Source organism: Larimichthys crocea, chromosome III, assembly GCF_000972845.2.
Source record: "Larimichthys crocea isolate SSNF chromosome III, L_crocea_2.0, whole genome shotgun sequence".
NCBI classification, from domain to species: domain Eukaryota; kingdom Metazoa; phylum Chordata; class Actinopteri; family Sciaenidae; genus Larimichthys; species Larimichthys crocea.
The window spans coordinates 2442562-2469154 of record NC_040013.1 but is presented as its reverse complement, the minus strand read 5'-3'; the positions used below and the strand labels follow the sequence as shown (position 1 = coordinate 2469154).

Genomic DNA, 26593 nt, shown 5'->3' with positions numbered 1-26593 from the left:
ATCTACAGAACTAATTCCCTTTTATCTTGTGGCAGGCCATGCATTCAATTGACTCCTATGTGTGGTGAGAACCAGGTTGTGAGATTGAATTACCTGACATCAGCAGCCTCAAAGGCAGCGATTGTATAATGACCATGCAGACTCCTTGCAAGAACACGATACCGTTGCCTTCACTGCTGCCCACTAGACAGGCCGTGGAGCTGTGGTTAATAATTCAAACTATTTCACCCTATTTCAGGTCAATACTCCTCACTAGTCATTGTAAGGCAATGCATGATCTGTCTATGATCTCAATATATCTGAGGTTACAATGCCCTAAGCCTTAAATACAAATACAAAAGGTGGTCTCACTAGCTGTGATACCATCAATTATACAGGCCGCATTAATAATGAATAAGAACTCAAGTCTCTGCTTCTCTATATTCACTAGGAATTGAAATATTGAAAAGTGTCAGTCAGAAGAAAAATGTCAGCGATGTAAAGGAATCTATGCCTTAAATGACACGCGTGATACTAAATATAGGCTCCCGTTAACCCCTGACACAAACCACAGCCATCCAATCCCATGCCTTCATTCAGGGGTCCAGCACAGTGCATGCAAAGTGACAGAGGGAACAAGACGGCGTCCTGCGTTTCCAGGCACTTAATCCTAACAATGTCAATAGCTCATTGCACTTAAGCTGTTTTCTATAAACGAGCGGGCTTCAGTATTAATCAAATCAGACACGCATCGACATAGTCAGATGACGTATACGTTTTTTTGTTCTCCAAGGTTATGACTGCAGCGTTTAGATAGGAATGAAAGAAGTGCAGGAATCTCCCGACTTTACTCTCATGGAACACGACTGTGCATCACTCGCTGCTGCTGCTGCTGCTGCTAAAATGATGCAGGGTGTTTCGTCAGCGATGATGTATTGAGCAAGGCTGCGGCGCGATATTGGCATTCCATTCACGACGGATGGTTTTTTACTTAATGAACTGCTTGTGCAATCAACAAAGCCCTGCAAAAGGTATTTTGGGGGGTTGGGGGGTGTCTGAAAAATGACTCAGCCGAGGCCCTCGGCGTAGCCGCGGCCAGAGAGTTTGTGACTCCTGAAAGGCCGGCCGCACGGTGAGGGATAACACACTTACGGTGCACTCGGCATCATGTCGAGCCTCCGACTTTGTTACTCACTTAAAATGAGCCAAAGCACTAAGAATAAGTCAATAAGAATGTCTGCCGTGGCCTCCGCTTGTCGAGGAGTACGCCACTAATGGGGCCTGAGATGAGTTCAAGTGAATTTTTAAAAGCCCTCTAATTTCTGCACAGACTTGATTTGTTCTCATGGGAACTGACACGGTGTGGGCTACTCAGAAAATCACAGAGCTCCATTTGTGAGGGTCGTGGCCATTTCTTTAAAGTCCGTGTAAAGGCAATTCTTTCAAAATACAATAAATATGTTGGGAAATAGTTGCTGAAAACACAAAATACAATAAATATGTTGGGAAATAGTTGCTGAAAACACATGAAAAGACTTATTTACTAAAATGTGGAGTTAAAACTGTTTTTCACCAGTTTTCAGTCTCAGGATTTTTGTGGGCGGTGCTTAAAGGGCAGCTCGATGACACACTGAGGCCACCCTGAGCAGAGAGATAGAGATGAATTCATCTCAGCTCAGAGTGTTTCAAAGTCAGTCACGTCATTTTCTGAACTCATCTGACACGTTTCAGTCGCTTCAAAATTGCCGCTCGACTTCTCTCACAAGTGGGCGTGGCTTCAGTGCCTTCAGAGGACACGCCCCACAGTCCTGGAGCTGCGAAGTCATTTTTTGACACCCGATTTCATAAACTTGTCGATATTTTTAATCATTCAAATTTGGCTGGGTCGTTTAATAACACTTTCTTCTTTGGTCTGACAAACTCAGAACACATATTCATTCTTACTTTACACGGACTTTAAAGCACACAGCGATCACGGGAAGGGGTGTAGGTAAACTCAGAGCGCAAGATTCAAAAGACCACACAATTAGTCGACGCTCTACAACAAACAAAAATAAATAAACCAATCAATAAATAAATAAATAATGTGGTAAACAATAGCCAAAAAGTAAAATTTCATGTGACACATTTGTACACACAGAATATGGTGATAAACATGGGTGTAAGTTTAAAAAGTTATGTTCTTGGTGGGATGTAAATGCTTCAAATTCTTATCCACTCTTTCTTTTTTTTTTTTTTGAATGTAAAATTCAAACTGCAATTCATGACAGCATTAGCAGTGAGCCAGTAGTGTGAGGGGAGGGAGGTTCTGTGCAGTGGAAAACTGTGAGGCTATTATACATACATAAACAAAGGAGGTACAAAAAAATGAAAACAGTGGATCAGGAGAAGTTATGACATACCTGTGATACTGTGATGGTGCTTCCCACCCCCTGAAGGCAAAAAAGAATGGGCTTTTACAGTATCTGACTCTTCATGACTACACTCAATATACCCCTCAACACCCCCTCCCCACACAGAAAAAAACACTGCAGATTATTGTATAGATTCATGTTTCTCTGATATTGTGTCTCATGAGGACAACCATAGAACAATAGAGAGAGTATCAAAAAAATCTCAGATAGTAGTCACAGTCATAGCAGAAAAAGAGAGCACAGGATAATAATACTTTGGATGTGGGGGTTAGGTGTGAGAGATATTGCCTTCAGGTTTACCCAACAAGGAGGCCGTGCTGTACATAAAGTGGGAAAGTCGCATCTTTTTTTTTTTTTGGAAAAATATAACTGTGAATTAGCAAGAGCCCGGCAAGGTCACCTGGACAGCAGAACATACAAATAAATAGCCGGCATCATCCCGTGTTTTTTTTTTTGTTTTTTTGTTTTTTTTGAAGCGCCAGACTTTAACTGCTTTTTCTTAAAGTAATGGATGATGCCATTTTTCTTCCCAGCATTATGACCTGAGCGACTGACCAGGCAACAGAGAGAGCACACATGGTGGATGGGAATGAGAGGGAGAAATGGCAGGGGACCCAGCGTCGGGGCGACTAAGGAAGGACAGCATAGTGCTTTGATTGAGGCCAAGATGATATAGGCCTCCCCTCCCTGTGGCCCTGCTCTGACTGACTGGGACCAGCCTTGACTGAAGCATCATTAGGCAGCCACAATGTCAAGGTTAGCTAAGGACATTGTGTCTTGGTGGTGTGACCTACGGTAACTATCCCTCTAGGCTTTAGCCTTTCCCACCCTGATTACCCACCAGCTACTGTTAGATGAGAGCTACCCACCTGGGAAACTGTGATGCTGCACTTCTTGGCCAGCTCCTCTTTAGCCTCCTCGCTCGGGTACGGGTTGCTGAGGTGCGAGTAGAAATATTCGTTCAAAATTTCCGTCGCCTGCTTGCTGAAGTTTCTCCTTTTCCGCCTGAGTGGGGAGAAAAACGAGAGAAAGGCCAAGTGAGCCTATTAGTGGGGACCAGCATTAACTCATCCATTTGGATCGCACAAATTGCACAATCAATCTCACACATAAATGGTGAAAATAATGAGGAATGGGCTCTAAGGGCCCCTCAGGAGCAGAATATCGTGTCCTGCTCCAAGAGTCTCGTCAACACACAGAAGACCAGACTCCAACCGATGAACTGACAAGCACACACACACACACACACACACGCACACACACAAACAAACACAGTCACAAAACACATACAATGTTTAATTTGGTCTGTTGGTCTCCAATCTCCAGTCCAAGCGTGTAATGTGTAGAGTTTAGTGCAGCGGATGGGTGGGCTTTGTGATGGAGCGCAAAGCCCAGTCGGAGTGCATCTCGGTACATTATAGAAATCACGGCATGCACAGTTGAGCATTGTTCCTGAAGTGCCACAGCCCCAGGGATCTCCAGTAGAAACAAGCAAACTCTAACTAGATCTGGGTCCCCTTCCGTCCCAAGGGCACTACTTATCATGTTGTTGAGCATTTGCTTATTTTTGCCTTGTTTGCCGCGCTTCACACAGGCAGTGGGCAGCAAATGTGCTTCCACTTGGCTTGTTTGGCCCCCCGAACTTGTGGCGCACTCCGCAGAGCTGCACACACTGCACCACACTGTTAGTGATTAGAGTAATCCACAACACCTGCTGATGACCTCCCCTCCATCCATTACGCATGACTCGGGAACCCATTTCATTTGGTCTTAACTGCTCTCAGGTGTGGGGCATGATTGTCTTGAAAATGGATAATGCATGGGAACATGGTCACAATTAAAATCATGCATCTCTGCAGTGCTCATACTGTGTGCTGTGCCAGAAAAACAAAACTTCAGACCTGCACACAGTCTAAAAATGACCTCGCCCACTGGATTTGGTTATATGGGTCATGCGGAAGCAATAAAAGTTTTTAGATACCAAACACACACACACACACATGTACATACAGTATATGTTCCACACACACGATCCACTGACCTGGCATCAAGGAATCTGGAGCGCAGGATCATGACAGCCTCACAGGTGCTCTGTTTCAGTTGCATCTGGATGGAGCTGAACTTACGGTGGATGATTCCCACCATGCGCTCAATCTCTTTGGGAGAGATGGGCCGCGTACGAGACTGTTCCCTCAGCAGGTTCATCACATGGGTAGTGAATTCGTTGCACGCCTGCCAAGTGACAAAAAGAGAGACAAAAACAAAAAAACAGCCAGAGTTCAGTAAACGTCCCAAATCACAGCAGCAACCCTCCAAAGCTGTTTGACTGATATCCTGAAGTTGCATACATTTCTCATAGAAGAATCGAGTCCATTACACGCGAGCTCTTTTGGTTAAAAGCTTCAACTGACTGAGCTGTTTATATATTACCTTGATGACATAATAGGTGAAGTCATCTTTGAATATAAATGCAGATTTGCAATTTGTCCGGGCCCTAATGCGGAGCGAATTTAAACAGCTTTTTCGTTAAACCAGTAGTTCATACATGATTAATTAGAATAACTCATTTACGTAGTGCACACTTTAGCTCATTACTCTGAGTAAAATTCGTTAAGTATTTACATTTAGATAATTAAAACCTGGAAACACCCTTAAGAAAGATGCATTTACTCCAGCCGAAGTGTTGTGTGCCCCCGCATACCCAACCTCCTCTCTCGGAGAGAGCACGGAGTAAATTAGTCTAATTTAGCTCAATGGCTTGCTGAGGCATCACTGTTACACCTTCTATTTTCACCCATAATGCCTCTGTGTTTAATGGCAGGCTCAAAGTGCTAGGTGAAGGAGCCGATCATACTTTCATTTAACACAGATGACTAAGGCCCTCTCTCTCTGGATCTCTATAATCAGCTACAACACGGTGAATAACACCGTTTTTCTTTTTCCAGGCTGATAACACATTCTCCCTCATCGTGCATATTCTTTGCTAATGCAGAGAGAGAACGAGCTGTTCTAACTGTACGAACTAATAGGCACCTTTCATATCTTGAAATTTCAAACAGCGAGTAGTCACATGTTTATTTTAACCTTTGGTTGGCGAGAAAAGACAAAAATATTATTATTATTATTTATGCACAAACTTGTGCCAAAGCCAACACACCAGGCATGGACATATCATCAAGTTTGAGTTTGTGTTTTATTAAAAACTAAAGAACTGATGATAGATTTTTAGAAAGAGTCCCCCTGCCCTCGCCTCTAACATCACAGATGGTCAAGCTGTCGACGTCATGGAAAAACATCTCAGCGAGCCACATGTTCTGACCGGCGACATGTTCTTTCATCGTAAACTACTGAGTGTGAGAGTGTTGAGACTAGGACAGTCAGTCCTGGCATTATGTTGTTGCCGTCAGGACCTAACTGTAAATCTAATAGACGCTCTGTGATAATAAAGATTCCTTGATCCTGTTTTCTTGGATGTAGAACCAAAGCGCATCTTAACCTCACCTGTTCGTATTTCTCCAGCTCCGTGTGGTAGATCTGTCTGATCTGGGTGAGTTTGGCTCTGTAGTCGGAATGTTCGATGGAGTTGTCGCCCGCCCCGCCCGAGGCGGCGGCTGCAGCTGCGGCGGCAGCCGATCCGCCGCCTTTCTCTGGTCCCGCCACGCCCTCTGCCAGCAGCATGTTGTCTAAACGCATGAGCTGGGGGTCTGGTGGGTCCTCCTCCTGGGCGCCACGGATGCTGAGACCTGCAGCGACACACAGAGATGAACAAGACAGTCAGCCAATGCTAATCCAGGGACATGTACAAAAAAAAATCATCCTAATCATAACAAATAAGCCCAGACTGAACAGTTAAGTGCAATTAAAAGCATTTTGTCTGCGTAGTGTGCTGTGGAGTGATGTTTCCCCTGCAGGTATGAACTGGGTGCCTCCTTGTGTATGTGCTGTGTTCCTGTCGCCCGTGTCTATGCCTGTTCTCTTTTATTTACACACTGCGCTGCACACTGTGTGTACGGGAAGGCTGACATGACAGCAACATCCATAAACTGACAAATGCTCAATGGTGAAGTGGCACTTCTACTCTGTGAAAGGATGCTAAACAGAAAACTATACCTCTAGTAAGTGTCTCTGTGTTTGACACAGTGGATGCCGGGAACTCCTGCAAAGTTACTGCCGCTTTCCTCCCTTTCTATCTGCTCATAAGGTTTTGAATCTTGTATTATTTTACGATAGCGATTTTGCTGTGTTACTAAGAAGTAATAAAAGGAATCTACACAGGAGAGTGCAGTCAGTTTTATGTAACGTGCTCAGAGACCCTGCTGTTTGCTTCCTCTTGGTTTTCTGTCTCGCCGGTCTGTCAGCGAGTCGTAATCACCCAGCAGATAGCGTACGTGCACACCTTGATGCATCGGCAATGCAAGCGCCACAATGCCGGAGCTTCACGAGGAATAAACAAACCAACAGAAAAAGGCCGGTCAGAATTACACCGAAAACAAGCCGGAGCAATCCACTCTAATAAGTGGATAAAAATGTGGCTCAATGGGCAGTAAATACTGAGTGGCTACTCGAACGTTATGATTACCAGAGTTGTTTCAATTCAATAATCCCTCCTGCAATTCAGGGATTTTCAACAGCTCATTACAGCTTCATTAAGATATGGCCAGCCTCTGGATTCTAAATAAGAAGATTAGTGGCTCTATTGTGTCAGCCAGTAGGCATGCAATCAGAGGAGTCCTTTCACCACGCTTTGACCGACTGACCCTGAACGCCACGCGCGGGAGTAAACACTCCTTTTTTTCTTCTTTCTCATAAAAACACATTCCTGAATTAAAAAAAAAAACATATTGTAGCCACTCCTCTGATGTTTTCAGCCCTGTGCGTGTTTTGTTGGGCTGCAGTGCCACTGAAAAACAAATCTGCCTCTATTTATGGATCGGCTGGCTTTGAGTCTTTTAGGTGTAATGGTGTGAGAGGAGTGGATGAATGTGGCTATTTGTGTTGGAGACATTGAGATGCTGGACAAGGCTCCATCAGAGCTCGCAGGAGCCAAGGCATCCATGTGGACAATATGCCGCTGCTCCACTAACCCTCATCCACATCACGCTGCATCTGCACCACCAACTCCACCCCAAAGCTCTCGTTCTGGACGGGCTCGACTGTTTCTCTTCCAGTTTGTGAGCGGCGCACACGATTCAAACGCTGACCGACCAGATGCCTGGCTACATATCTCACCGTGCTCTAATAGCTGGTGGTTTGTCTGCCACTACAGCTCATATTTTCCTAATTCAGTATTTACTCCCACTCCCTGATTCAACACAAGCTCAGCAGGCTGCACTTTTCCTTTGTGCTGCGGGTGGTGGTAAGTAGGTAGGCATGTTTTTCATGTCAGGTATATTAAATATAACTCTGGGACGCAGCGTACATTTCCACACCAAACCCAGTTGTCACTTTCACTCCACTCACTCTATATCCAGGGGAAATGCAGCTGGGGGAATTTACAGGGCTTTTCAGCTAAATGGGCATAAATCACTGGTTTCATTCAAACTAAATAATCACGGGCCATAAACAGCTACTAGTCTCTTACCATATATTACCTCAAAGTTCCTGTGTGCAATAATGTGGCCATTCACGGGCAAAGGAAAAACAGAGCGAGACATTAGAAAGTGACATGTAATCCTGTTAGTCCACTGACATGTGGAGTGGCCGTGACATTTTTATCATACGTGTCCATTTCTATTTGGGAAATCAGCAGGATAAAAATGATTACGGCGCTGCCCCCGAGAAGCACGCGGCCCCTGCAGGAGTCCACCAGGGTGCATTTGTGCCACGGTGGCTACGGCTGGCCATTCATAACACACATGTTGGGGAGGGATGGTGCGTCTGTCTCGAGCACATAAATACTAAAGATTTAAAATAAAAAAACGCACATAGCCTACAGACGAGGAAAAAAAAACAGGTGCAATGTATCTGGCTGTCTGTGTCCGTGCACCTTTTGTTGGAGGAGCTAAAGATTGCGGATTCGCTGTCTAAGCTCGGCATCATCACACAACTTCCACAAAATAGGCTGGAGCCAGATAATATCTTTAATTTGCTGTGCGGTTGACAAATCTGTATAGTAACTTGCAAAGCCACAGTCACATTCTAGCACTGCGATGCTGCTCAAATCCTTATCCCGTCTTTTTTTTTTTTTTTTTGTCTGATGATATGGGTATTAAAACAAGTTTGGGCACCCGAGTTTAGCTCTAATCCACCTCCGCAGTCAAAGTGGGATTAATCTCAGTGCAAAAAGGGAAAGTGCAGGAGTCGTGTCACCTTGCTGAAGCCTGCGAGCAACGGGAAGTTAAGAATGAAAAATCTATACGTGGTCTAAGTTATTTCACAAAATTCTGAAGATGCCAAGCTCGCTTAATTACCAGGATGAATTTAATGATGCAAGAGGAAAAATTCAGAAATCGTAATAATAACGTAACATGTCCTTAATCTGCCTCATTTGTCATTCAACAATACAGGTGGAGCAGCTGACGGGGGGGGGGGGGGGGGGGGGGGGGGAGAAGCACTTGCCTATATGATTGTTCCTCGTTTCTCCTCTGTGACGGAGACAAAAGGAGACACTGTGATTAATCCATCCCTATCAGTCAGAGGTGGTTCTCCTTTTCATTTTTTACAGGTTTCACCGTCGGTATCAGATCCGAGGAAGTAACAAATTTGACAGATAAAGACAATGCAGCCTCTTTCTCTCATATACTCTCCCCTGTTCTCTGTTTATAATCATTTCCGGTCCTGGGCTGTTGTCTCGTACATCATTCCCTGCTTGAAGCCCTGACAGTGATCTGAGCACTGCCTCGGGCCGCTCTCCTTTCCTCCCACCTCTTTTTTCCCCCCTGTGCCCTCTTTTATTCTGTGGGCTTAGCTGACCTTTGGCCCGCTGCTTGTTTACTCTCATCACTGAAGTGTGAGCAGGAGAGCCATAAAGGCAGAGCCCTGCTGGGTTAATGTGGCCTGCTGAAGAGGGAAGGGGTGGCTCTGGGCTTCTCCACCTCATTCTGCTGCACTGACTGCACTGTCAGACAATGCGCTTGAAGAGTAACGCTTCTTGCAGATAAAGCCAGAGATTTTTCGTTTTATGTAATATTTTTCAGAGTGGTGTGTGCAGCTTGCAGAAGGTGCATCGCGGTCAAGCGTGTGTGTGTTTTGACGATACACGCCGGCGACTCTGTTACTTCCACCGCTGTTTCCAAAACATCCTGTTCATTACAAGTAACCCTGACCTCGTGCAGCTCCTCTCCTAGCCACTGCCTCCAGTGAACAGCTCCGGCCACGTATATATCGACACTCTGTTCATCTAATTGCATTGATCCGCAAAGGTCTCCCAAAGCTAACTAATCGAAACAGAATTTATTTTCTGTCAATATTTGCAAAGGTCATCTCTCTTAAAGCCGCCGAGTAGACGGTGTGAGCAGAGAGGCGGCTCGGAGGAGGAGGCGGAGGAGGTGGTGGAGGAGGAGGACCGTGGCATCTAGCCTGTTACTGAGGCTCGTCCAAGGTGAGCTTTAACTCTGGCTTGGCACTCAGGATCCAAGGCTTCTAATCCACCGTGTTATTAAAACCCTCTGCCAAAGCAACACACTAGAGACTACAGAGGGCTTAGAGTATCCATTTCACAAAGAGGCCAGTGTCACTACAGCCGCGTTCCACGTCTCCTTTGACTTCATATCATCTCCTTTGTCGTGGCGCCTGGATCAGTGACTTTCAGCTCCAGAAGCAGGGAGCTGGATCAAATTACCATTGAAAATCTTTTGTTCTGACAAATGAAACATAAGGATCCTCTTTCATCGACGTTCTTAAAGGCTTTTTTAAGCTTGGCCTACATCCACATGGCACAAAGAATCTGAGAGAATGCCTGCGGGCTCTCTCGCTCTCTCTCTCTCTCTCTAGCATGTACAGTAATTAACATGCCATTAACACATTAATACACATTAACTATTCCCAATGTTAATGGCAGAGTAATTACCATACCTGATAGCACACTGTGGGGAAGCTGAGACACATTTGCCACTTTTTGTTTCACTTTCTTTGTCGAGAAAAGAGGAAAAACTGGGGAAGATTCTGTGCATCAGTGTCGCACGGTAACGTGGCTGTTCCGGTTTTACCAAAAGTTCTCGTCGTAAACCTCTGAGGGCTTCAGAGGTGAGGCTGAAATACTGGAGGGGGGGGACAGAGAGTCGGGTGATTAAATGGAGAGTAAAAGGAGGCAGGGAGTGAGCCCAAACTGGGGAATCCCTGCCTACAATGATGATGTATTTCCTCCCAGTGCGGTGAGTGATAAGCTAATCAGCCGCGCTGACAGTGAAGTGTTACAGCCCCTCAGTGCTGGGTCAAGACTTCTCCCATCATACACCACCAGCACACACTAAACAGACAGCGCATGGAGGTGGTGGTGGGGGGTGACAAAAAAAGTGGCTCTGGTCAGAGAAGAAGATCTCTGTCAGTTCAGGTAGCCTTTGTCCCTCGATGATGATGAGCCCTCCCCACCTCCAGAGGAGGAGGATGTGACAGCGGGGGCGAGAGGAGGAGGAGGAGGATGTGGAGGAGGTGATGGAGGTTGGTGGGGGCGGGGGTGGGGAGGGCTTGCCACTCTCGACCCACGACTCCGAAGACACGCGGGGGGTGGGCGGAAAAAAAAAAAAAAAGGGGGTGGGAAAAGACAACCCAAACAAACATCTTGAAGACATTTTGCCAAGCACACCAAAATTAATCACTGTCCCATGGTGGCACTGACATTTGTGGGAAGTGACACACAACATGACAGACTAGAGGGAGAGGATGAAAGGAGAGTGAGGGAGGGGGGGAGGGCTGGGTAAACAAGAGCCACTGTCACTCGCTGTGATCATGTGTGTGTGTGTGTGTGTGTGTGTGTGTTTATATGTGGACATTGTGAGTGCCCGCTTTGTTTCCTGCCCTCTAAGACTCAATGTGGGCAAACGGCCAAGTGGTGTAGTGATGGCTGACCAGGCCTGGCGGTGGCGGCCGCACGCAGCGGTTGGGGAGACTGGCCAAATGAGTGGACAGGACCTCCGCTACAGATCAGCACACTGACTGACCCTACAGGACACATACAGCATGGGGCTCCGACGTAGGGCTCACATGGTTCACATGGTCCGCTGGTCACAGAATGAGCCGCGATCACTGAGACACTCGTGTGTTATTAAGGCAGACATCCCAGAGCTGAGACGAACATAAAGGAAAACATACTCAGTCAAAGAACGTTTGGATCTCTGAGCTGTGCGTGGACCCTCTCAGACAGTTATTGTGCCCTGTGTTTCAATATTTCATTTGATCCACCTATATTGTGTTAGCACGTTTTGCTTATTTCTTTTCCTCACTTTCATTTTATATTTCATGTATTGATGGTCTAGCTGCTAGCCTCAATTTTGCTGCAAAGGTAGGCTGATTTGTTATTCAGACCCCAAGCAAATAATGCAAATGTGGCACTGAAAGCCACTTATGAAATACCCAAAGGCAACTAATCACTCCTCCTCTCGTTCCAGCCTTTCTGCAGCCTCCTAATTAGAAGATGGAGATTGCATGAAACCAGGTCACACAGCAGGTCTTGTACACACCGATAACCAGGCAAATACAGTGTGCAGGCAAAACTTCATCCAGACACCGAGCCAAGCACGCATTATTTTAAAGGCTAGAGGTGAAAGAAAATAATGCTATTCAGGTTATTAATCCCATATATTTCACAGAAAGGATTTAGGCTTGAAGCATTTTGTCTTTTGTATGTCTGTGTGTGTGTGTGTGTGCTCATGTCTGCATGCGTGCGTGTGAAGGCTACATGCTTGCATAAACAAAGAAACGGCATTGGTAGCATACAGCCAGCCATGATCCACTGCCAGAGAGATTATTCTTTGCAGTGGCATTTCTGCAAGAGAGTTGACAGTCCATCATTTAGATTTTGCAGTGTATCCACGAAAAGGCTGCATTGCCTGAAGCAGAAGGAGCTGCTCTTTCCTTCAGTGTCTTTTATAGAAGAAGAATTCAGCTCCAAATTGTAAAGCCAGAATCCTTTGCTAGCTGTGCTAGCGTGTAAGGACTCTGCCACGAGGCAACTGAGGTTATGACACCGGAATGAGACTGCGCTTGATGTGCTGATTCTCAGAGCATCTCAAAAAAAAGACACATCCACCTCCAGTTGCACGCATCTGAATAAGGAAGTGCTGTTTCTGCAAGCAGCCTGAGCCTGATGTTGCAGGTTACTGCTATAGGTGCTGCAGAGCGGAGGTGCAAGCAGAGGATGGGCGGATCAGGTCCAGGCCAAACAACAGCTTGTGACAGAAGCAGGCCAAAGAGGATGTTGAGACACGCAGAGACTTAACAGGCAGCCGGCCTGCCAGCCACTCTTTTTCAGCTCTCCTTATACTCAACACATCACTTCGGATCCATCGCGAGTGTCTCTCAAAGAAAAAGAGTTTCACATTACCATAAGAAAGGAGCCAGATAAGTGTGGAGGATTCAAAGCACATGAGTGAATGACTGCTGGGAGGAGATCATTGACCAGCTGAATCTTTTTATTGTACACCTACAGATGATGCTCCACCTTTTTTTTTTGTTTTATTGTTGTTGTGTGAACAAGGTTGCAAAAAAAAAAAAAAAAAAAGGTTATTTGGTGCTAATTATTCCCAGCATGTACTTTACACACCATTTAATGAGTTAGACTGGAGGCATGGCCATTGGCTGTGACTCGCTCGCCCAGTTATCCAAGATGAACCGTGCAATCTCCCTCACGTCACCCCTGTCATGTGCACCGAGTCCCCCTCCGCATCCAATTCCCTGCTAGGGCTTCAGTGGAGCAGAGACGAGGCGCCACTGAAGCAACACAACAGCTCCCGTAGCGTCTCTGCACACACACACACACACACACACACACACACACACCGGCGAGGGAGGGGTTGGAGTGGGGATGAGAAGAGGAAGGGTGGGGTGGTAGAGCTGGGAGCTCACTCTCATAATTACAATAATTAACAGTTGCAGATTTAATTGGAAGGGAAGGCATTAACAGGAGGAACATTGTGGCGGTGTGTGCAGAGGGAACCTTTGCTGCAAGAAGCTTTTGTCTTCTCTGTACCTAATGGTGCCTTGGCTGCGGTTGGCGAGTGCTGACACAACACAACACAACACAACCGAGCTGAGGGTTCAGACGGCGGGGCTTGTCAGGACTCAGACTGGAGGCAGATAATTAGGTGCCAGGTTAATGAGAGCACAGGCTCTTGATGGCATTTGGTTACTGTATGTGGGCAATTAATGACTTTGTTTTTGTGTTTTTATTGCCCACTTGAGTGGAAAACATAATACATTATTCACCTCAGGCCCGTGTGTGTGTGTGTGTGTGGCGGTTGATGGAGTAGCGGTGACTCTGGGCTGAAGAATCAGTTTCATTCATCGCGGTGAACGCTTAATTCAAAACAATGCTACGTGGAGTTAGCCCAAAAATGAAATCACAGCTCAGTCATGGCCGCCGCGCCGCGTGACCTTTTCAGAGCCGATCGCCTCATGGTCCGTGTCAAGCAAACGCTGGAAGTCGCGGGTCAGGCGCAGGACAAATGTAGCCACGAAAACGTGGCAGAACAAAGAAAGCGAAAGCCTGTGGCCATAAGTGTTCAGTTAATTCAGCGTATCAGGTTTCATAATGTATTTGTGAAATCCCACCCCCCCCACTAGAAAAGCCCTGCTTTCATTCCAGAGGATTTATTGGCAATGAATCCACTGAGAGGTCTTTAGACATCCTCTTCTTTAGCCCAACCACTCGACGCCTCCTATTTTGGAGTTAGTTGTTCTCTTGCCTGTGGTGGCCAATTAGAGTGCTATAAGATAAATGGGCACCCACAACTTTGATGTCCATCTTTTTAATAAGCTTTGGTTAAGATGACATCTGTGTGAAAGAGTTCAATATCTTCACAGTGGGAGAGAAAAGAGGTTTATTCTAAAATGAAATATCATCTAAATACTGCTGGAGGTTTAGGCCCGGGTGGTGGTGGTGGTGGTGGGAGGGGTGGATCACAGTGTCGGCTGTGACTCTGGTGTTGCATTCATTATCTTCCGCTGCAGTCGTGCAGATTAGTCAGCGAAAGATGATTTTTTTTTTTTTTAATCTGTGCTTTTATACTCCCAGAATGAGCCGCGGCATAAACAGAAACATATTTCTCAGGATGCAGTATTAAAAAAAAAGAAAAGAAAAACAGAATGCTCTTTATGCACATTTAAAAAACAGAGAAAGACAATTAATTAGCCCGAGTACAAACAACCAAAAAAAGATCATTCAGTGTCGTAGATATGAAACAGTAACAGAAGAGAAGCACTGTGCAACAATATCTAAAATGGTGGGGTAATAAAATGGTGCATGGAGTGTGTATGAATGTAAGAGAGCATATATCTAACCTAGCCTGCGGACGTGCTCCTTTATACGTGTGTGTAACTCAGTCAGGAATAATGTAAATGTCTGGAGAGTCTTAAGACTGAGCAGGCCCCCGTATAAAAGCACCCTGTTTCAGGCTAGTAAAACAAGTCAATAAATACAGCGGAGAAGCCGCTGCTGTCTGCTGCACTCTCCTGAATGAAAACAGAGGTGAACTGCTTATTTTCAGTCTGGCACCAGAGGTTGACAGCGGCATAATGGGCGCTCATACATTCTGACTATCACTCGTCACAAGCTATATCTGTCAATATTACACTCAAGTGCATTCTTACATGTAAAACAAGCGCTTCCTCCGGGAGGACAGTTTATGACGTGATGTGGTCAGCTGCTGAACAAACCAAACGCCTCCTCCTCGTGATGTGTTTTTTGATTTGACTCCTCTTCCTCGCTCGGTTTTTTCTCAGTTTGTCTTTTTGTTGAGCAAACACCGCCGACACGCTAAGCCTCGGCAGGTCGGCGCTCGCTTTAAGAGAAAGGCCGGGATCCTTCCAAATGGGAAGCCGATGACACAGACTCGCACAAAATGGAAACACCATTAGGTAGGCAAACACTTCACCGCGATAACTGCTACCTGATTACAGCGCGGCCGCCGCTCTGCTTTTTTTCATACTGTGTCAACACTTTGGGAAAGCAAATATTTCAGTGACTACCCTCCTTGCGCTTTAATCCATATGGCGCGTTCTGTTTGTCACCGCAGATGTTGCGCTCCCAGGATGGGTTTTTTGTCACAATGGGAAGAACGACTCGTCCAACAAGCAGCGGCTCACCTGCTCCACGCCGCACAATGAACACACAGAGGTCACACACCGTATCACGCCGGGGCCAGCGTCAATCCTTTATTAAATTACCCAGCTATCTTCTTTTCTGTCAGCGCTCTGATGTGAGGGTTATCTTTTTCATTTACGTAGCGGGATTTTGCAGGGATTATGCATTAAAGATTAAGGGTGTGTGTAGCTAACACCTCAGCACAACAACGGAAAAATGCAATACCTCAGGCAGGCTGATGTGTGTGAGGCAAAAGGAGGTGCTATAAAACAAATCTTCAGCAGCCGGAATCGGACAGGGTTTATTCTCCTCAGACAATACAAGCTGTGACTATACAGAATGTTTCAACCCTAAAATACTGTGGTAAGCAATACAAATCCCTTGGACAAAATGAAATGTATTAAACATGTGGATTTCATAAATCTCCCTTTCCTCGGTCTGGGTCAGAGGTATATTCACTGTAGAGCTCAGCAGGCACTTTTCCCTCAGCATTGTTACTCTGAGTCGCAAGTGCTGCGAGTGGTTTCAAAATGAATGTCAGCAAAAGCTCGCACGTGTACGCGGCGAACAGCAGATCCTCACAGCGAAACGGTTCCAATCACTTACCCCTGCTACTTCATAAGAGCGGTGTGGGGATTTAAAGGGCCTGCTGTAGAGAAATTACAGCTGGAATAGTCAACTAGGATCTACATTGTAGATGTAAAAAGCCTCCAAAGATGAACGCTTCTGCAGAGTTCTCCACAGTGCAGATAGTGTCAAAAAAAAAGAAAAAGAAAAAGCCATTCGGATCCGAGCACAACACTGTTAAACACCCAACTGGGATCCCTTTAACCTTGAGTAGCATACCAAAGGTAGAGGCAGCCTGGGGCTATGGGGGGACTGGCTACCACAACTCCCAGTGCCATGCTGTTCCACAGTGGGGGCCCTAACATGGCCAGATTGCCAGAGAGGCCAGCAGAGGTGGTGCTACAGAGTAAGCAGGAGCTGATCATTCATCCGCTGCAACATTCATTTAAGTTGCTCCATTATCTATTTGTTTAGTTTTTTTTTTTTTCTTTTGTGGTCACCTCGCCGAGGAGACCGCGCACCCACGTTCACCTTGTGTCTGTCGGAGCATCTGTCGGCGGCCGGTTCACGAGACACTCCCGCTAATTATTTAGCTGGCGTGATGGATAATCTGTGATCATTAAAGATCAGAAGAGCTAAGAAAAGATCGGGAGTAATTATCATTTGCTTCACTAATAAGTGAAGGGCTTTGTAGGAAAAGCAGCAAGTAGGCACAATTAAACAGGCCCTGTCTTTAAATACCAACAGTGTGTTTTCATCTGCTTCAAACTAAAAGCCAGCAAACAAAAGTATGAATGATGTATGAATGTTATACATAGTTCTGCTTTGTGCGCGCGGAGGGGGGGCCTTGGAGAAAAGATGAATAAAGACGGAAGATAAATTAGCGCGTGAAAGGATATTCTTTCCCCGAAGCTCGCGTTACGGCTGAAGCAAAACAAATAACGAAGCCTACAAACCTATGAGTCACTTCAATCCCATTGTATAATTCAATCATTTCTGTGACAGCTGACGATTACTTCATCATCGCATAAAGACAGATTAAAAAGTTGTCAAATTAAATATTAAACAGGGTCTGCAGGCGGTGGTGAATTTTTAAAGGAATAACACAGATTGGAGATGAAATGAGGCACCTATATGCATATTTTATGCCATAGGGAACGAATGCATATATTTTCCTCTAGGCCACCTACTTTGTAATAAAGAATAGCGAGTGTATAGATGTGGTAATGCAGCACAGCGGAAATGATATGAAAGAGAAATTGGTTTTACATAATGATGTCAAAAGGAATATGGCTCTGCATGGTCATGCGGAATAAAGATAAGATTCTCTTTCTCCGTGAGTGAATATTTCGCTAATGGTTTCTTCATTTCCTTAAAGAATAAAGAAGTCAGCTCTGAATGAACCTTGAATGAGGTTTCTATTGAATGAAGTTAACATTTATCTTTCAATAGCAGCAGAAAGAGAGAAGAGAGATCTGTTGGAAAGACCCACGTGTGGAGCAGAATACCGAATGTAGAAAAGAAAAAGAAAAAAAAAAGAAGAAGCTTTGTCATCTGTTGAAATAAAGAGAAAGTGACAAGTGACAGTAACGCTATCACATTTTCAGCCGGAGGAAGGTTTGAAGAGGAGAACAAAGAAGCAGAATGCAACGCGAAGAGGGTTAAATCTCTGTAAAGAGCACAGAGGAGGGTGCATTTCACAAAGTCAGCATCGATTGGAGTAAACAATGGCTGATCAATACACACATAAAAGGATCCTCCTAACAAAGACTTGCATGTAGATTTCATATATCATATCACGCAAACAGACAGAGCCTCTCCTGGAGCCTGTTGAATTAGCAGCACCTCTTTTTATTAACACTATTTGTTGCTTTCCATCCCGGCACAGACACACTCCTGTGTCCATACACACTTACTCATGCAATAAGCATCATTGTCACAGAGGCTTCCTCTCCAAATGGTTCAGCCTCCACCATCTGCAGGCGTTCCCAGACACACCGCTTTGAGTCTGCCATAATGATGCATGACTAAGTACAGTTAAAGTGTTGCAGTCTGTTGGCAAAAAGCAGTCAAGCACTTTGCTATAGTGTCACTACGGATAAACCATACAGCTGAAGGTTGACGATGGATAAAAGGCAGTGACAGGCCTAGTGATGTGACTGTGTGTGTGTGTGTGTACGTGTGCTAGTGTGGATTCACATGTGTATGAGAGGTTAGAAACCATGGCACAGCAGATTTGTAAGTGTACTTAACTAGGATGTGAAATAGGGTTGGACACAGTGACATAAAATGCTGTGCTGGAGTCTGTTGAAACTGGGACACGGTTTTAAAAGTTATTCCCTCTGCCAATAAGCAGGCATCTCCTTCTACCGCTGCTGCTGCTGCTGCTGCTGCTGCTGCTTTTAAAAGGGAATCACAAGCTCATGGATTTGCTAATATTGTTTGTCACACACATTTCTGAATTTCTGCTGTTCGGCAGCACAATATGAAATTGTCAAATGCAATCCGAGCGCATTATTTTAACAAACACGCTCCTCTTTTCTTGCTGCATTTGGATTCTGTATGCCGGGAAAAAAAAAAAAAACAACGTGTATTTTTGGACTCTTGATCATGACACTGTGTGTTTGTGTGTGTTCTCTCTCAGCCAGACTCAGTCCAGCCCGTGCAGACCGCGGTTTATTTGGTTTATCTGGCCTTCTAGACCCGACTCTTCTGGTTGAACTTTAGCAATACGTTGGACTCGAGCCTCCCTCTCAGGCTCTCTCTCTCCTCACTTCACTGTCTCCTCCAGCACTCTTCAGGGTAGATATTCAGTGAATACAGAGGAGACAAACAACTCTCCATTATACTGTACTCTGTTTGCCAAAGTCTTTAGTGTCAAAACGCTCTGCAGACTTTGTCGAGTTCACCGCCGCGGACACTTTCATGTAAATGATCTTGAATGCTATTTTCTAAAGAATGCATTTTAAAAGAGAAATTCTCATTTCTGCCTCTGCATCTTGTCACAAACCCTTTTCTCTCTCTCTCTCTCTCTAACCCCCCCCCTCCTCCCTCCCTCCCTGCCGCAGCCGTAGACTGCATAATTGATGCAAATACTGTCACATGTGTCAGGAGTGGAGGCTCTTCTAGTTTACTTCTGTGCAACACTTTATCGGAGAACATTAAGTGGAGAAAGCAGCCTCATGCCAGGGGTGGAAAATCAGCTTGTCAGTGGTCTCATTCACGCAGCCATCGCTTCGGGATTGTTTCATCAAGGTGATTGAGAACAAAAAAGTGCGGCGGCAAATTCCAGCTTACGTTCAGGAGCCCCCCCGCCACATACATTATTTATATTTGTTGCCCACCCTGGTCTCTCCAGTCATCTGAATACATCATTGCCTAATTCTCAAATATTTCTTCAGATTTCCTCCTATTTGCGCCGTATCCTTTCCACATCAGCCACGCCAAACCATTAGGCTTGTAGAGCAGGCTTCTTTTTTTGTGTGTGTGTGTGTGACACAGACCTGAAATTATAGATAGCAGCTTTCAAGGAGTGCTAGGGTCTGATGGGAAAGCTGTAATGGCTGTTGAGTGACTGGAGTGCAGTGAGAGACAGAAACAGGATTTCATTTACAACAACGATACAGGAGGAATTATGTAAAATGGTAACATTCCATGCCATTTAATGAGCCATATTCACTAATGTCTAAGTCTATGGTCTAGCGGTAATAAAACGCAGCGCCTGGCAGGGCTCGCCTGCTACACTGTGTCTGTCTATTTCCAGCTCTGTATGAAACAATGGTGCATAACAGAACAGGCAGACATTTGCAGTTCTTTACCCGGCGCGCTGAATGCTCTGCCCTCAGACAGAGTGAGGCGCTTGTCTGCTACCATCCCCTCCTTCCTTTTCCTTCCTTCCTTCCCACCTTCCTCTCTCTCTCTCTTTCTCTCCCTGTCCTCTTTTTTTTTTCTGGCCCTAGTCTGTGCTACAGATTAAGTGACTTGATCCTGCAAACATCTGAAGAATTCAGCTCCACAAAGGGGTCAGACAAAGGCCAGGGGATAGCCTTACAGGTCCTCCTCCATTAGCAGATCCACAGAGGTGTCATCAGGAGGGCTCTGCAGGCAACAAAGACACCTCAAAAAAAAAAAAAAAGAGCAGATTGCCAATTGATGTTTATCTCCAGACTCATTATTAAAACCCTCACAGCCGGCGTCTACTCGGACATATGATCTCTGAAATTAATGGGAAAAATTGATTAGCCTTGCACTGTGCACGTCACGTGTGATGAGTTGCATTAGAAAGACGCTAAATGGAATCCTACATATCTGCTGCGTGTCAAATCTTCACAGTTTTTTTTTTTGTGCAAAACAATTTTTTTTTGCACAAACAAGTTCTCGCTTGTGAACTGCAACACTCACGCCAAGTAAGCTGCAAATGCTGACTGTCTCTTTGTTCACACGTCTCTTGATATAGACAAACAAAAAAAAAAAAAAAATACTCCATATTTTCCAGCATTCACAAAGAATATCTGGGGCTCCTAGAAAACATTTCAACTGTAATAAGCTTTCTCCATGAGAGTCTGAAACATTTCACAGGGCTTCTTTGAAGCTCTCACTATGTTGACTGTTCATATATAGACAGTGCTTGGAAAGCCTGAGCGCCATATCGCTGTAACCTCTCAGCGTTTCTGCATTAATAATTAATTGCCAATGTGAGTAAACACCACTGTAGATACAAGAATGCCCCTAACAACACAAACTGCTGCTCCCACTTAAAGCTGTATACACTCAACACATTCGGATGAGTTTCCAGTTACATGCTAATGCTGCATACAAACTGTATTCTGTCACATTTATCATGGAAATAAATTCCAGCAGCTTCTCTGTATATACTCAAAAAAAAAAAAACCCTTCCCTGGAATGTCTGTGATTCGCTCGATCCTGCAGAAACCTTCACGTCTGAGGTGCGACCCGAGCAGGTGGCTCTATCTTTCACTCGGCAGACTCCGGTGTAAAGTCAGGGAGCTGCTCAGGAGATTTGGAGGCGTTGCTCCTGCGCAGTTACCCTTTAGCTTACAGGCAACACGCTGTGAGTTTACGGCTAACACAACCTCATTTATATTACTTATAGTGAGGAATGCATGCGCGAGGCCCGTGGAACATGCTGACCTTGTCACTGTTAGCAGCATCCCACCTTCCCCCCCGTGCTGGTGAGGAGCCTTGCTGGTGTTCAGGTTCTGTTACCCAAACCGCTCTGTGGCTTCCTGCTCGTGTTCTACATAACGGAGGGACTAAGGGCTCCTGAGTGTGACAGCAGAACAGTTGCTTATTGAATGGCTGAGCAACATAACATGCACATTGAGCTCTGATTAAAAGATTTTATTACACGAGCGCGTATCGTAGCAAAATGCAATATCTGGTTCTGAACGTATCTGGTGCTTGTTTCTGAGGCAATGCGATACATAATATAATACCAACACTAATCATATTACTATGGTTGTGCATCACCAATGAGCCTTATTTGGGATTTGCTGGTGGAGTATGACCGGCTATTCAGGATTCAGAAGCAAGGAGAGCGTCTTTTATCTTACTATAAATCCTCATTATTTCTAATAGCACTTGTGAAGGCTAAAGAGTAGAGCAGAGCATGTTCTCTTTATTCTGCAGTCACTGACAGACATGGCCAAGCACTATGGGTTAATGTAATATCACAGTTGGATGCCTCCTCAACTCACTTACATTCCCTGTTAGCTTAAAAGTCCTTATGTGGAAAGAAGAAGAAGAAAAAAAAAAGACAAAGTATGCAACGCATGGACGGAGATGACGACTGTGGGAGTCAATGACGACCACAAAGAGGTCTCAAATAATATCTCACAGGGCCTGATAGATTAAAAGCAAATTCTGTTTCAATGTTTTCACTCTTCACCGTCTGAGGAAAACAAAAGACTAGAAAATTCACATCTGCGGTATCCGTAGTCTCATTTTGTCATGGGGAAACGTTAGTCTAAGAATAGAAAAATGGACTGTAAAAAGTCCATGGTTCATCTACTGAGACTGGCATATCAATTAGGATTGTGAATAAGAGTGTAATTGAAAGCAACAGGAGCAGAAAGAAGCGGAAATTCATCAAGGCAAGCATGGAAAAAGCACAAATGAGTTCCGAGCGAGACACAGAGAGCCTCGTCCCCCCTCTCTGCCCAGAACAGATCCACCTCATCTCTCCGACCATTACCAAACAATGAAATCAGCCAGCAAACTAACTCTGCCCGCTGTAGTTTCCTTTAATAATTCTAAGCAGGCTAATTGTTTTATCAGAGGTAACAAATAAATATTTCTCGGACCGTCTCACCTTCCAGCCACGGCGGATTCATAAACTTGGTGTTAACTGCACATTGGGTGCTAAAGTCTGCAGCCTCGGGGGCCTCAATAAGTGCTAAATCTAGTTGTATAAAAGTGAGAAGAAAAAAAAACAAACAGCTCGATGTGTAGCATTAACCAATTACCGTTAGCTCATCAGTCACAACCTGTTGAAGTGCTCGGCCACCTCTTAGCGTGTAATTTTGAGCAAACTAAAGCAGGTCAGAGGTCGCCTTGCTGGGACTTTTATAGGCTGCTTTTTATTGGGTGTGTTGGTGCTCTGTGCCTGTGATTGCTTTCCAGGCCTGGCTCTCCGATGAAAGGCTCGCTGGCCGGCAGCATCTGTGTCTTCCTGCGTTCTTATCTCTGCTGGCAAGCGAGCACAGGCCTGCCACACAATCACTGTACCACGGCTCCACTGTCACTAAATGGCACGTTCTCTCAGCCCCAGTCCTCCCTTTCCTAGGCACGGGCTTCTCCAGCTGCAGCCTAATTTCCTGTGACTTGCCTAATTACTGTAATTAAGGATTAATTGCCATTAATTATTCACACATAAGCTCATCGCAAATCATGGGGTAAATGTCTTATGAAAGCTGCCATACAAGCCATGTATAAACACACTAGGATGCTCCAGGCTGCTGAATCGATCACTCAGCCCTCCAGCAAATCTCCACGCCACACTTAGGAAAACAGCGATAACTCTCCCCAAAATCAACAGCCTATCCAGGTGATGGAGGAATCAATTCACATGCTTTATTCGTCTCAGCTTCCAATAGTGTTTCCAGGATCTCCAAGACGTGAAGCGGACAGAGAAAAATGTGCTGAAAGTTTTGATAAAGAAAAAAAAAAAAAGGAAGAAAGGATGCGATGTCTCGAAACACAAGATAATGGAAGGATAAGTGAAGGCTAATTCTGCTTTAATCTATTCCTGTCATCTTATCCTCGCTGTTAGCAGCATAAGAATCCATCTGATCTGCTATCACAGCAGAGAGGTGAGGAACATGAAACCCACGTGGAATTTGTCATGATTAAGGTCATTTCCTTGGAAATCTATTCATGTGGCGCTCCTTTTTTTTATTTTTTACTGTTTTCTCCAAATTTCTGGGAAGTCCACTTAAACCTGAGAGATTGATTTTGGGTCAAGGAGAAGCATGTCATTAACCTCTTCCCCCCGCAGGGCGAGGCTTTTATCTTGAGACCGCTGATGTCTGACTTTGGGACCTTCCGGCTTTTGGTGGGAAAAAAAAAAAAAAGGCTCAGATGTAATGTAGGCAAATATTTACACTCGCCAATACGCCGACGATTCCCAAGCATTTTTGGGGAAATAGTTTTTAAGGCTTCAGCATCATAAAATCATAATAATGGCTATAATGTAAATCTGCTGAGTATGAAATGTCTTCCAGGGGCCGCATGCAAACAGTATTTAAAATGAGACATTTTTACAGGGCTCTAAATCAGCAGTGGAGCCATGTGTTGATAGAGAGAGAGAGAGAGAGGGAAAAAAAAGAAGAAGTAAACTGTCTGCTGCTTCAAGTCAGGTCTCACGGTAACGCCACAAAGTCCATCATAATATACAAGACTGACAATTATTTTCTGAATCCTGGTGGGGGTCTCTGGAAGCTGCTGCCTCAGCACTGACATCGTGCACCAAATCTCTGCTGCTAAGTCTTTGTTTCTGTAAACACCGGTCACTGAGGGGGGCGGGGGGGGACTAATTGTTGGACCGAAAGCAGCTGTGGCAGATTAATGCTGCAAACATCTTCATTTTTGGGTGCATAAGTTTGTGTGTCTGATTTAAACATTTATGTTAATGGACCTTCTGGCAGCTCTTTAATGCTCTACGCTCCCTTGTAAACAGCCTCTTTGCAAATCCATCACTGGGCCATCCTGCAAAAGAAAAAACCCAAGCTGCACAAGGAGAGGGGAACAGATAACACCCTTCCACATCAAGACAAGGGGATAACAAGACTTCAGACATAGAAAGGCGGCTTGAGCCAATGCTGGCAGAATTCCCCCTGATCAGCATTATTGCAGCCAGAGTTTAATTTATAGAGCTGAGCCAGTCCCGTTTTATGTGTTTGTTAGATTAATGTGCAGAGCCATACTTTTTTACTGCTATAGTCTTTGATCAAGTTCAATTTATTGGGATTAACCTGAGGTTCAAGCGTGGTCTATGATCCATTCCAAGTCATTATTAGAAGCGCTTATTTTCTCCAGCTGTGATTGAGTTTCTAGTCCTTGTAATTAAACACAAGTTTAAACTGTCAAATCTGTCCTCCAATTATGACGGTTCTCTAATGACCCTTTGCTGTAACGTGCATTCATTCCTTGTGATTTGGAGCTAACTTTTATGCCTTTTGACTTTGCAGCATGCCCCTTAAATTAGCACGTGTTAATTGTTACCTTATCCTCGGTGCAGCGCTGTGATAAATACTACTTTTCACTGAGACACAGAAGTCCCTGATTGTGCCGTGGTGTTAATACGGGAACGTGTTGTACAGTCGACGTGTCACCGCGCTGTGTGTCAGCTTGTGAGTTACAAGACCCCACAGTCTGTGCAACTTTCTGTGGACCGTGCTGCCCCCACACATTTCACACTCCCACCTCCCCTCTGTGTGACACCTCCCAGCACGCACATGCATCATCGCGTCATTGATGCCTAATTGATACTTCCCTATTTATTGTCACCTTCCCTCTCTGTCAGCTGACTCGGTTCTCCGTGTCGCTTTGCATTTATGGACTCCCGGCTGCCTTGATCTCGGTAATTAGAGTTTATGTGCTAATTGGTGTAAATACAAAGATGGGAGTTGCAGGCGAACACTTCACACGGCAGCTATAAATTGTGGCTCTGATAAGTGTGGGTTGTAGTGCTGAGGGGATAGCAGAAGTGTCTCTAGGAAACTGATATTTCTGTCAGCAGCCCTCGTCCTTCTTTTACACATTCAAAGCGCAGTACAGCTTGAAAAATATTTGGACAGCTTAAGACGTTCTTTGCGTGGCCTGGCTATGAAAGTCTCATTTACCGTCGGATGTCAAATGTCACGGTTACTATTTCAAGACCAAGTTGTCAATTTACATGTCAAGACATGTAAATTTCCATTCTGCAGTGAGTGAGGATGTATGGCTCTGCATTTCCATCAGGTCTGCAACTCTATAATATTAAATCAAACACAATATGCATAGATTTGAAAAATAAGAATAATTTTCTGGTGAGTTATTCTTTTCCTATCTTTGGAATAGAAACATGAGAAGTTGCCTCAGTTGCAGCAGTAAAGACATCAACAACCGTGATTCTTTTCTTTGTGTTGTAGACGTGACATGATCAGGACCTAAAAATGACTTTAATAATAATAAAACATAATATGTTTCATATTTATGGCCATATGCAAAAAAGTTGTGCCATAAAACGAACAAGACGTCAACGTTACTCAACCCTGTCTGCTTTGAAATCAAACAACACCAGGTCACTTTGAATAAGAAGGCCCAATAAAAACAAGTTGTTCATGTAGCTTGCATAATTAATAACGGTGGGCACAGATTTCTTCATTCATTCTATTTCTGTCATTAAATATCTTGACAACAATAAAATAGGAAGAACTAATGAGATATGATTTCAATCTGTCAAAATCAAAGATACCTGATCTTAATGTTTCGATCCTCTGACAGCTAAAATAACAAGCTCAAAGCCAAAACTTAAAAAAAAAAGAAAACAGTCCCATTACGATATTTCTGCTTCAAAATGCTCGATTTGACTGAAACGTACGACACGTTTATGCAGATATCAAACGGCAAACTTCTGAACTGATTCAGCCGTGTGCTTTTCACATGCAAACACGCAGATGTATGTTCCTTTCTCCCCTCTCTTTTCATTTTCAACTTGCTTCTTTTTAAACTCTGTGTTGTCAGCAGATGTCCTTCTAACGGAGACAAAGAAAATGAGAGGGGGCTGGATATCATCAGCATAGAAATGAGCCTCCTCTCGATGCCCCTTCTAAGGCACAGCCACAGCGCCGCTCCAGCCACTGCACTACCTTTTCAACTTGCAAATGACAGTGTC

At 44.7% G+C, this 26593-nt stretch overlaps 1 protein-coding gene across 9 annotated transcripts in view; it reads right to left on the bottom strand.

Annotated features, from left to right (window-relative positions):
- Nucleotides 1–26593, bottom strand: part of pbx3b (pre-B-cell leukemia homeobox 3b) — a 56281-nt gene that overhangs the window by 6232 nt on the left and 23456 nt on the right. For 5 of the 9 annotated variants that reach the window (XM_019274650.2, XM_019274654.2, XM_019274657.2 and 2 more), the window contains exons 3-6: nt 5895–6136; nt 4435–4625; nt 3263–3398; nt 2382–2411 (exon numbers count right to left, since the gene is read on the bottom strand). In XM_019274650.2, the coding sequence (XP_019130195.1) occupies nt 2382–2411; nt 3263–3398; nt 4435–4625; nt 5895–6136 (599 nt within the window). The remainder of the gene's footprint in view (nt 1–2381; nt 2412–3262; nt 3399–4434; nt 4626–5894; nt 6137–26593) is intronic. The other 4 variants (XM_019274652.2, XM_019274653.2, XM_019274656.2 and 1 more) reach the window with 1 other exon arrangement.